The sequence below is a fragment of the Mirounga angustirostris genome, unplaced genomic scaffold (assembly GCF_029215605.1).
Source record: "Mirounga angustirostris isolate CCGP_5_RB_7025 unplaced genomic scaffold, mMirAng1.0.hap1 SCAF_1, whole genome shotgun sequence".
Classification (NCBI taxonomy): Eukaryota; Metazoa; Chordata; class Mammalia; order Carnivora; family Phocidae; genus Mirounga; species Mirounga angustirostris.
The window spans coordinates 105,874,203-105,886,712 of NW_026991709.1; the positions used below are offsets into that span (position 1 = coordinate 105,874,203).

The following is a 12,510-nucleotide window of genomic DNA, read 5'->3' on the forward strand; positions in this document are numbered from 1 at the left end:
AAATAAAAAAAAAAGAGTGGTTAAATAATGTGTCTAAAGTGATACAACTGGGAAGAAATAGACAGATGATCTGAATTAGGGTCTGACTCCAAAGTTATACCCTTCCCATTTTGTGGAGGCCAGGCTATTCCCCCCATATCCTTCTCAGACCTCCCTTGGACACCCTATCTAAAATCTACCCCCCCATACTTCCCATCCTCCTCCCAGGACTTATTTTTTCTTCATACTATTATCTAATGTAACTTTCTTACTAACTTATTGTCTGTCTCCCCCACAAGAATGTAATTTCTATAAGGCAGGATGTTTGCCTAATTTATTAACTTCTGCTTCTCCCAGTGAACAGAAAAGTGCTTGAAACATGGTAGATATTCAGTGGATTTCAACTGAATGAATAAGTAGATCCTATTATTGAATTTTTTCTAGATATACTTTTGAAAATAAAATCACAGTCTCAAGATTGCCTTTCAACTGAATTGATGAACCCTGGAAAATCTATGATTACACTAATTGCAAAGGACGTGGAGGATTTCAGAACAAAATTCCAGGGAGAAATGATGGGCTAGAAGAAAATTTCACTGCCAAGACTGTGCCTTGATTTCCACTTGGCCTCACTGAAGACCCTGGTTGCCTTTGCAGCCTGGCCACCTTTATTTTATTTTCATCACATTATAATTTCAGGGCCTTGGATTTCTCCTATGGTAACCTCTGAGAAGAAATTAAGAAAAAGTGGAGTTTTATATGTATATGTGTTACAAGGGACATTCTAGAAAAGGGGCTTGTTTGCTTCACCCTCCTGTGCCCACACTGTTAACTCAGTCAGAAGTCACTTTCTGTGTTGCCTCTATTTTTAGGTGAGGAACCTGAGCCTCAGTGGGGTAGTAACTTGCGCTGGTATACAGTACAGTAAGTGGTAAAGCCAGGATTTGAAGCTGTGCCCCCCATCTAAGATTCCCCCAGTCCACTTTGCAGAAATAACTGTCCCAATGAGGAGGCCCACAGTGAACAGCAACATGAGATTTTCTAAAAAGCCATACTAGAGACCGAAAGAACCCAAAGGGAATCCAACCATCTCCAATGCTGTTTCTTAGAACAGATGAAAGAAATATCTCTTTTTGTTCAATGACTTGTTGTTTTGTAAAGGATAAGACATCAGATGAATAGGTCTAAAGTAGCAGTCCAGTTTTTGGTGAATTTGCAGTTAAAATGCAAATAAAACTGATGTAACAAAATCGGAATGCTCTTTTTTTTTTTTTTTTTTTTGCCACAGAGTTGGTAGGTTTTGGCTCATCTTCTTGGATATGAAAATCATTTTCTCCAAATTAATTTCTTGAAAACTCAGCTGTCCCGGCCTTTCAAACCAGAAGGTTAAATTGATCTGATGGGCATTAGAGACTCTCAGGAGCATCCTGGCCAGGGTCATAAATGAAATGCATTAGATAATTTTAATTTGAAATAGTAATCCTCAGGTTCAGCTGAACTGCCAAAGAATCATCCCTCCATTCATTTCTGCTCATTTAGGTATCAGTCAGATTTCTGGAGAAAGACCTGGCATCTGGAGGCTACTGTTGTTGCTGATGAGGAGAAACAGAATGTAAGAGTGTGTTGGGGATGTTTGCCAGCAACCTGTCCTCAACATCACCCCGAAATATGTTGAACCAGATCAGGTGCCAGAATGTTTGTAGATATTAGGAAACCAAAATAGGTTTTCAAGTAGAGAAAAATAAAGTTGGATCTATTTCACTTTAGAGCTTCACTCCTTCAATTGCTCAACACTTATTCATTCATTCATCCAATCATTCATCCATCCATCTATCCATCTATCCACATAATAAATATTTACTGAGCACCTACTATGTGTCTGTTGCTCTGCTAGACTGGAAATAGAGTTTATAGACCTGCGTATGATCAAATTCAGTTGTCAGTAGCCACATGTGGCTATGAAGCATTTGAAATGTGGCTGATCCAAATTAAGACGTGCTATAAGCATGAAAAGCACAACAGATTTCAAAGACTTAGTGTGAAAATAATCTCATTAATAATTTTTATATTGGGGCACCTGGGTGGCTCAGTTGGTTAAGCAACTGCCTTCGGCTCAGGTCATGATCTCAGGGTCCTGGGATCAAGCCCCGCATTGGGCTCCTTGCTCAGCAGGGAACCTGCTTCTCCCTCTCCCTCTACCTGCTACTCCACCTGCTTGTGCTCTGTCAAGTAAATAAATAAAAAATCTTTAAAAAATAATTTTTATATTAATTACATGTTGAAATAATATTTTTATATATCCGGTTAAATTGAAAATATATATATGTATTTTTTTAAGATTTTTTTTATTTTTAAGTAATCTCTACACCCAATGTGGGCATTGAACTTACAACCCTGAGATCAAAAGTTGCATGCTCTGAGCCAGCCATCACCCCTAAAATATATTTTTACAATTATTTTCATCTGTTTCTTTTTACCTTTTGAAAGTAACTAATAGAAAATTCAAAATACACATATGACTTGCATAATAATTAGTGCTGCTAATGACTATTTGCAGAAGATTTCTGCCTGGTATCATTATGTCTTGGGGGAAAGATTGAGAGTGTCTTTCAGGGAAGATAATAAAATATAAAGGCAGAGGGAATGATCCATTGTGCTTAGGTGACATTTCTAGTTTTTAGGTCATTAAATTTTTGTTCTGAAAACTTTGCTTTGGATCTAAATATCTAGATCCAGTGTTCTGGAATTGAAAAACGGAGAAAATTTGGGATGCTGAAATGTGTGTTACTTTCTGGTATTTTTTTAGCTGTCATTGGATATCCTAGATACCTGAATATCTATGGATTCCTGCTTGCATATGGGGACACCAAACAAGATGGCTTAGCAGGAAGTAAATACTTATGGAATGGGCTGTTTGACATGATGATATTGTGGGAACTAAGTGAAGCTAATTTGATATTGTCTCTCTTATTTTAAAAAGACATCTGGGGGTACCAGGGTGACTCTGTCAGTTAAGCGTCTGCCTTCAGCTCAGGTCATGATCCCAGGGTTCTGGGATCGAGCCCCTCAGGGCTCCCTGCTCAGTGGGGAGTCTGCTTCTCCCTCTACTTGTCCCCCTGCTTGTGCGCTTTCTCTCTCCCTGTCAAATAAATCTTAAAAAATAAGTAAAAAAGACAATCTGTGTTGTTTATGTCTGCATTGACTTGCTAGCAGGAAAAAAAAAATGGAACTGTAATTAGGTTGGGAAAACACCTAATGACTAAGAGAGTCTGTGAGATTAACTAGTTTTGGCAAAAAGCTCTAAATAAAAGTTAGAAGGCTGAATTCCAAATGTTTTTTAAATTAAAATATGATTTCATTAAAAAATCATCATATTCTCAGATCAACACATTGGTGGGATTTCTCTTTTCCTTTTTAAAAAGCTATGCAAACTGGGCACCTGGGTTGCTCAGTCGGTTGAGTGTCTGCCTTCGGCTCAGGTCATGATCCCAGGGTCCTGGGATCGATTCTCATCCCCACTCTGTGGGGAGCCCGCTTCTCCCTCTGCCTGCCGCTCCCCCTGCTTTCTCTCTGTCAAATAAATAAAATCTTAAAAAAAATTAAAAAGCTATGCAAACAAAAACAGTTCCCCTCTTTTTTTCTGTTATTCACAAGTAGTCCATGCTTTGTAGACTCCTGCCCTCTAGTAATGCTCACTCACTCACTCTCTGGAACAATGAGAAGGATATATAGAGAGAAATTAGCCTGACACTTGGGAATGACAGAACACCAAACCAAAAAACCTCTAATACAGGTCCTCAGACACACAAATGCTCTGTGTCTATCCCTTTCGAGGCTGACTTATGTTGGAATGAAGTTTCTTTTTATTTATTTATTTATTTATTTTTAAAGATTTTATTTATTCATTTGAGAGAGAATGAGATAGAGAGAGCATGAGAGGGGGGAGGGTCAGAGGGAGAAGCAGACTCCCTGCTGAGCAGGGAGCCCGATGCGGGACTCAATCCCGGGACTCCAGGATCATGACCTGAGCCGAAGGCAGTCGCTTAACCAACTGAGCCACCCAGGCGCCCTGAAGTTTCTTTTGTATGAGCTCAGGAGAAGATTCTGAAATACACAGTGGGATTTATGGAAATGAGAGAATTAAGAATATGAGTAGCAGAGAGCACAAGGAACTGTCAGTGACTCTGGTAAGAACACAGCAGCGTAAGAAAGAAGAAATGGGATACGGGGCTGATTTTTTTTTTTTTTTCCTTTCTTTCTGGGATTGAAACACACACCATCGATGCCAGATATTGTAGAAGAGACAGATGGTATGGCAGATGCTGTGAAAGAAAAATGACTTCCTACTAGGTGAACCAGAAAAAATAAACAAGAAGGACAGAGGGAAAAGTACAAGAGTTCCCCTCTGTTGTCAGGAACATCGTCCCATGCTGTAAAATGTAATTGCACTGCATAGGCTTGCAGATTGCAAATTAAGCATCTTAACCATGTTCTCCACTGATGGCACATTTGGAATTTACAGCCATTCTTTTGAGAGGGCTCACTTTTTGTCTACTGGTTTTCTAAAGAAGAAGGGAAGACACCAACTAATTGGATATATGATGCCTATATATTATGAAGAAGATGCCACTGCTCATCTTTTTCTGGCTCAGTTGGTTGCCATAGAATATGGAGAAACTGAATGAAACTCATCTTGGTTTATTTTAGAAACATTCCCAATTAACATCCTTTCAAGGTGCAAATCAAATGAATGGGTTGGCATTTTAATAAACTTAAATCAAAGTTTAAAACGTGTCTCAGAAAGCTGCGCTGGGCTCTCTCATTAGGTCCCTGGGGTTTAAACCAGGTGCCTCACCAAAATTATAGCTTAGCATGTGCCGTGGCTCCACGGAGTTGATAGGAATGGTTGAAACCAATAAAAATGATTTTCAAAGGCTAAGGGTCTAATATGAGATACCCAGACACACACACGCAGTACAGTGCCAACATATGTAGATTTAATATATGAAACTTCATCTCTATGCACTTGGCAGCCACAGTTACATCACTTATATTAGACAGGAATGGATGCAGTCGAACCTAAAATTGCCAATGTGAGTTGCTGAAATAAAGAAAAGTATGTGAACGATATTAAGGGTTTTCTGACCATTACAAAAATTAGAAAAGGGGGGGTTGGGGGGCTGGGCAAGTATCCAGTCATGGTTTTGTCACTATATTTGCAGAGGAAATTGAAAACTAATTAAAGACTATAGAGTAACATTGACTAACAAAGAACTACTGTAGGCTTTTGAAGGGTAATTCTGATTATATATAATATTTAGTTTCTTGCTGTTTTTAGAAACACTAATAGCCCTCTGAGGTAGACCCCATTGTACATGTACAACCTTCACTCACACACAACTTATGACTTAGAAACTCATGGCAGAAATGAATCTTAATAACAACATGGAATCCAGAAATAGCTTAGATGCCATATTCTTCCATTTTTTAAAAGATTTTATTTATTTATTTGAGAGAGAGAGAATGAGAGACAGAGAGCATGAGAGGGAGGAGGGTCAGAGGGAGAAGCAGACTCCCTGCTGAGCAGGGAGCCCGATGCGGGACTCGATCCCGGGACTCCAGGATCTTGACCTGAGCCGAAGGCAGTCGCTTAACCAACTGAGCCACCCAGGCGCCCCATATTCTTCCATTTTTAAGGGAGCAAATGCACCCAAGGCCTCCTGGCAATCCCTGTCTAGTTCTCATTTTCTTTTTATTTCCTGTTTCTTCTTCTCTCTATTGCCCAGATCAGTGCTGCCCTCTGCTACAGTAAAGTAGAAGACACAAAAAGCAGAGAATAAGTTTCCAGAGACTAGTATCACACCAGCATCTCCACCAGGCCCACCTTGGAACAAATTAGCATACTAAGTTTGAGGATACACATTTTCTGAAAGCCAGGGAGAAATTACAGGGAAGCGATTTCAATCTGGAACAAGTCCTACTTGAGGAATTTCTTTGGTATGTCCCTGCTAAATCCTCCCAGAGGAATAAGCCTTAGAGCCTGATGGGCCAGCTAGGAGTGGATCCCTTTGGTGGAGGGTGGGGAGAGCCGACTACATTCCAGCATTGAAATGGTGGATGGCCACAGAGCCACAAAATGCCATGTTCCTTGATCTTATCATCAAGTGCAAATTTCTATTGTTTGGCCTCCTTCATTAGACTTCTGAACTTGGACAGTGACTCTTGACAAAATAGCTTGATAAAATTTTCTGCTCTGTGGAATTTTATATGAGAAATGCGGGGAAAATGAACATGTTCTCCAATTCTAGCAAAGGCCGGACAATGCTGCAGTTACAAATTCTATTGGGCAGCAATCTGGTGTTTCGAATGTTGTTGCCGTTGGTTTGTTTAGCACTCTGAAGCTCCCTTCTACTAAACTTCAGCACATCATGTTCACACACAAGACACCATTATCTTATCAAAATCACATAGCTTAGACCCTAACTGAGAACTTCCTCCTTCTAAAGGTATAGAATGCAAATTATAATGTTTTCTGTTTGAGAGATTCCTGAATTACAGCTCTAAAATTAGACATGGGGCAGGATGCGCAAAATGGGCAAAAAAAAAAAAAAAAAAAAAAAAGACCCGGGAAAATCCCAAATGTTTTTCTATCCTGTACATGGTGTAATTGCAAAGGATTCTTTTCCAAAGAGGAAAATAGTGGCACTAGGCACTTGGAAGCAATTTCAGTCTTTCACAGTCCCCACCAAATGGCATTTTATTTGACACTTTTGTTTATCAGATAGTTTTAGCATTCTCTTTCAATGTGTCATTGAGGAGAGTGTGACATCATGTTATCCTTGCAATAAGCACTTCTTACACTAATAAGATGTTTATGACTACTTTATGAAATACCTATTCTTCGCCTTGATAAAAATAGGCATTTTTATGTCATTTCCATGGATAATTCTTATTACGAATTTCCAACACTGATATTGTTCTATGATAAACTCCTGATTTACTCAGAATCAAGAAAGCAGAAGGCTCTAAGAGAAAATTAGATATATAAAAATATATTTTTAACATATCTCTGTAGTTAAGAGATAAATGGCAAGGAAAATAATTTCCATAATATTTTGTCAGAAATGCAACCTATAGAAAAATTCATATATACTTTCCTATGTACAATCATTTGTACTTCTATAACTTCTATAACCCTATAGCAAGAATAAACCTTTATAGAACCTGATTTATTATAAGATCCTGGACCACCTTTTGAATCATCAAGGACAAATTTATCTTCAGTATAATTTTGAATAGTTAATAGAATTTGCCCTATTCTAATTCCTTGAAAATGTGTAACTGTGTGTCATATTATAAGCCTTAAATGACAGAACATTCTTTTTTCCTCTTATCCCCCAGATATCTTTGTTCTTATTCACCTAAGGTAAGTCTAATCCATAAGACTGTAAATCTCAATTAAGTAAAACATGCTAATATGTCCCCCCCAAACTATCTTCTTTCTCAATCATCTTAGGTAGACTCCATAAATAAATGTAAATTGAAGAAAATTTAGTTTTAGGAACATTCTCAAAGTTTCCACAGGAAGATGCCTATTGTCTTCAAACAGTTGTAACAAAAAGGGACTAAAATGTTGCAGCTCCTTGAAAATCAAAACCCAAATTGCAATGAAGAGTCTCATTTTGAAGTAGTCACTCCTATAAACCTCTGCTCATGGTACCACTTAGCACCTGTTACCACAGATTGGAAGCTAATCAGACCTAGTCATTACAAAAGAGGAAGATCATCAAGGGACTTACTCCTAAATAATGATGGCTGGGTTATAAACTCCCCTTCCAATTAATTTTATTCTTTCAGTTGATGAAATTGCAGAAGTGAGATGAACCTGGAAAAAGGGAGCACTGTAACCAGCAGGAGCCACAGTCCCAATGCCTGTGGGCGCTTCAAAAAGGAATGAAGATGCAGGATGCAGAGCTCTGGCCTTGAGGGTAAATGCTGAGATTGAAAGACATTGACTGGAAAGGTGTTCATTTTCCCCATTCAACCAAATCAGTCTGAATGTATTTCATTTCCTACTAGTAGTGAAATGAGTCATCCAGTTAGAATCAATAACTTCATCAAATTTCTTCACTCACCTTCCATGGGGGTGTTGCTGTCCGGTCGGTTTGCAAAGACTACGTCCACATACTCGAGCTGCAGCCTCTGGAGGGAGCCCTTCAGCCCTGGCAACCAAGGCAGGAAAAACCCAAAAAGTACAAATGTAAGCACTATTAGAAATAGTTAAAGTTGGGGGCGCCTGGGTGGCTCAGTCGGTTAGGCGTCTGCCTTCGGCTCAGGTCATGATTCCAGGGTCCTGGGATCAAGCCCCGCATCGGGATCCCTGCTCGGTGGGAAACCTGCTTCTCCCTCTCCCACTCTCCCTGCTTGTGTTCCCTCTCTTGATGTGTCTCTCTCTGTCAAATAAATAAATAAATCTTAAAAAAAAAAAAAAAAGAAATAGTTAAAGTTTAAGAGACTCTTAACCCTAGGAAACAAACTGAGGGTTGCTGGAGGGGAGGTGGACGGGGGGATGGGGTAACTGGGTGAGGGGCATTAAGGAGGGCACGTGATATGATGAGCACTGGGTGTTCTACGCAACTGAAGAATCACTGAACTCTACCTCTGAAACTAATAATACACCATATGTTAATTAATTGAATTTAAATAAAATAAAATAGAAATAGTTCAAGTTTGGTTTCCTTCAAACATTTACTTTAAAAAAAGCACTGTATTAGTTTCAAAAAGACACTGAATACAATGATATATTAACTGGCCCCTAGAACCTTTAAAAAATATATCAAAGGCTGTCTTTGTCCTCAACAAAGAAAAGTCTTATAGGGTGGCACAGTTCAGTTAAGCATGTGACTCATGGTTTCAGCTCAGGTCATGATCTCAAGGATTGCGATCTCAGGGTTGTGAGATTAAGCCTTGCATCAGGCTCTACACTCAGTGTGGAGTCTGCTTAAGACTCTCTCTCTCTCCATCTGCCCCTACCCCCATGCTTTTTTTTTCTTTCTCTCTCTAAAATAGATAAATCTTTAAAAAAAAGTCTTGTAACTTTGTCAATAATTTCAGTACTCCTACCTCACCAGAAAACACATACCCAGTAATGATCTTTCACGGTGACTCATTTGTGGCCGTATCCAGGAGCAAAGTTTAGAATAAAAAGTCGCCCAAGAGTTTAACTTCTTTCTTCTTGAAAAAATGCAAATCACTGTCATGTTATGAATAACTTAACAGGCTTACAGTGGGATGGGATATATTTATTGCACATCAAAAACATTAAAATGGTATGTCAGAAATAAATGATTGCCAAGCCCATCTTAATGTACACATGTGTTGTAACAGGAATAAAAGGATTGGCAAATGAAGGTTTTGCTCAACCTTTTACTGATTGAAACAAAGTTTGAAGAACCTTAAATATAGCTGAGTTCTACCATTTCTATTATTCCCTGTTCTTTGGGGGAAGAAACGAAAACACTAGAAGCTATAAAGACTTAGGTAATATAAAGGAGAGAGAGAACTTAAAAAAAAATCTGGAACCAATAATCTAAGTTTTAGCCCTAACCATTTGGTCACATTCCTAGGAGTACTCAGAAAAAATGATTTAATTTCAGTAAAATTAACACTTCCCTGAAATAGAATGTATTGTATATAATATTATGCAACCAAAAGGATGACAGTTCAAGAACAAATTTATCTCATTTCCATGAGGCACAGCATTTCCTTATCAGCCTATTTAATTCCTCAGGAAGACCGGTGGTTTTTCTCTTTTTATTATAGGCATAAAATTAATTGCATGTTAAATGAGGCTCTTATAAATTTAAATTTGGCTCATTTAAATTTGATTTTTCAAACTGGTATACCAGCCAGCCACAATTACTTTTCTGACAGGAAAATGAAGTGCTTGGATATAGTTCCGGAAATATTTTTCATTCATTGAGAAAGGATTGTTTGTGATAGTAGCTTGTTAAAAGAAGCACTGATGAAGAGATTAGGGCAGAGGGGTGTTACAAGGTCCAATGCTTGCTCTCGAAAAACTGCAGTGACTTTCAGGCCTGGGGTATTGCCAGCTCTCTCGAGGGGCAGCTTGAAATTAAATTAACCTTAAAAAGCACTATGATATGAGCCACTTTTTGGAAGCAAGTATATGTATTGGAGGAAGTAAGGGGAGGACAGAATAACCAAACGAACAAATAATAGGGTATCACAGGTTGGAAAGGTTGGAAATCTGTCCTCTAGCATGCTCTGTGTTTCCACTTGGGTTATTTGAACCCCCCCCCTTTTTTTTTGGTGACTCAGGTCTCTGATCTGCAGTGGAGATAACAATACATACTACCTTCAGGATCACTGCTCCGGGAGAGCAACTAAAACCAGCTGTCAAGCACTTTGTAAGCACAGTAATCTATAGAAATGTGGTGATTATCACAGTGGTGCTAACATCTGGAAAGGTTCAGAATGAGAGGTGCCAAAGACTCAATGCTAAGGATTTTCACTGGACCTCCTGGTTTTGGAGGGAGGCATTTAGTGACAGTTCTGGCCCTTCCTGGCACTGAAAGCAAGTGTCCCCCTTTCTGATAATGGCCCTATCGCTCGGTGTCTCTTCTAAACAGCTCAGCATGGGCAGAGAGTAACTACGAGAAAAAGCTGCAGCTGGCTCGGCCCGTTTGTAGTGCTGTGTGGTCGGCCAGGACTTGAGTCATTCACTCTCCCATGTCCTAAGCATGGGCTAAATCCCAGTATGATGCCCAAACTGTGCTGGGCTCCCGGGGTATAGAGATGCATGGACACCGTATTTATCCCCGAGGAGCAAACAGTGCAGTGAGAGCATGTTGGGCACAGGTCACCGCTCAAGGTAGTAATGTGTACCCGTAAATAATGGCAAGCCCTCCATATGAAGGTCAGTCTTATTGTAAGTGATCATTCCGTGCCTCTCCATTCTTTCTCAGGAAGGCATTTTTTCCCTGGATATTTAGGCTGAGATTCAGGTGTATTCATGCGAGAATATAAGAAATCATGTGTTACGTCACATCAGTGACCCACCTGAACCCCCACGCTGACTCTGAAATGAAGTAGAAGGAGATTGTGCCTCTAAGAGACCCTGTCCCTAACTTTGAAAATCTCAATCACATCAAGCCTTGAAATCCATGGTGGAAATTCTGGGTTTTACTCTCTGTGAGATGGAAAATCACTGGGCAGGGGTGGTGGGGGGGAGGGCTGGGAAGGGAGGAGTTAAACAGGGGAAATTACTTTATCGGATTTCCAATCTGAGCTGGTCACGGGTCTGCTGAGGATGACCTGGAGGAGGCAGGAGTGAAAGCAGGGAGGGTGGCCATTGAGAGGTCACGACAGCAGGGAAAGTGGGCCAAGTTGGGACGAAGTGTTCAAAATCGGGACAAGTTGCATAAGTAGAAATAAGGGGACTGGTAGGTGTGCTGGGTACAGAGTGTGGAGGTCAAGGAATCGAGGATGACTCTCAGATATTTGGCCTGAAAAGTGAAGGGACTCTTAGTAAGACAGGGAAGTCAGGGGGAAAGCAGACTGGTGGGAGCCACAGAAGTCTGAGCCACACGTTAGTCAAGCACACGGAGCTCTTGGCTGGTGGACGGAGCAGCCTGGCATTCAGAGGCGAGGTCTATGTGCAGGCGAGGCAAAGGGTTTGGGATGCAGGGTACTGATTTGGGCCTTGCTGACATTGTCTCAGCATCTTTGGGCCCTGGTTTCCTCATTTATCCAAAGACAAACTAGAGTTAAATGATCTTTATGCTTTAATCTTTCATGTGACTACAAACCAAATCAGGCACTCCTGCCCTTTCCCATTTGGATGCTTTAATCTTATAGAAATAGTTAAATTGTAGCAACATAAAGACATGCTCAACAAAGCCATTCAGGGTTTATCTCCAATGAGCAAATAGTCATGTTGTAGCCCCACTTAGCAAATGTTTGTTGAGCATTGGCTTGGAACCAGGTATTGTTTTAAGTTTAAGTAGACGTGCGAAAAGGCATTAACCTTGGCTGCAGAGGGGCATCCGGGCTGCTAATCATAACCTAAGGTAGGCAAGTGCGCTGCTGCAGTGAATGCACTTGCTAAAGGCACTTTGGACTTCAGCCTGTCCCTCGGCACTAACCCAGTATCTGTGGGCGTGAATATAGGAGAAGCAGGAAAAAAGCTCCCTGTCCTTGAGAAGATGTCTGCAAGCTAATTGGCAATTCCTCAAAAGTCCACAGGATACTAAATGATGTTATGTAAAGAAAATAGCTTTTTTTTTTTTTTTAAAGGAACACATGTGCCAAAGGTTTGGGGGGTGGGAGGGATGGGGTGGCTGGGTGATAAGAAAATAGCTTTCAAGTGACTGTAGTAAAAAGAAATCGAAGTTGATTTTTCTTTTAGGTTCTTAAGATGAACAGGAATTGTATTGTTTATAAGGTAAACTTTAATTCAATGTAAGCCAACTTCACAGGCATCTAAAGAAATACGCCCATTTCAGAAGT

General features: G+C 40.0%; 1 protein-coding gene across 2 annotated transcripts in view; it reads right to left on the minus strand.

The window, feature by feature from the left end:
• KCNAB1 (potassium voltage-gated channel subfamily A regulatory beta subunit 1) overlaps positions 1-12,510 on the minus strand; it is a 378,602-nt gene that overhangs the window by 54,327 nt on the left and 311,765 nt on the right. Inside the window, exon 8 of one of the 2 annotated variants that reach the window (XM_045903492.2) lies at positions 8,115-8,201. The exons of the other annotated variant lie outside the window; for it this stretch is intronic. Coding sequence (XP_045759448.1) covers positions 8,115-8,201 — 87 coding nt within the window. The remainder of the gene's footprint in view (positions 1-8,114; positions 8,202-12,510) is intronic. 2 annotated transcript variants of the gene reach the window in all.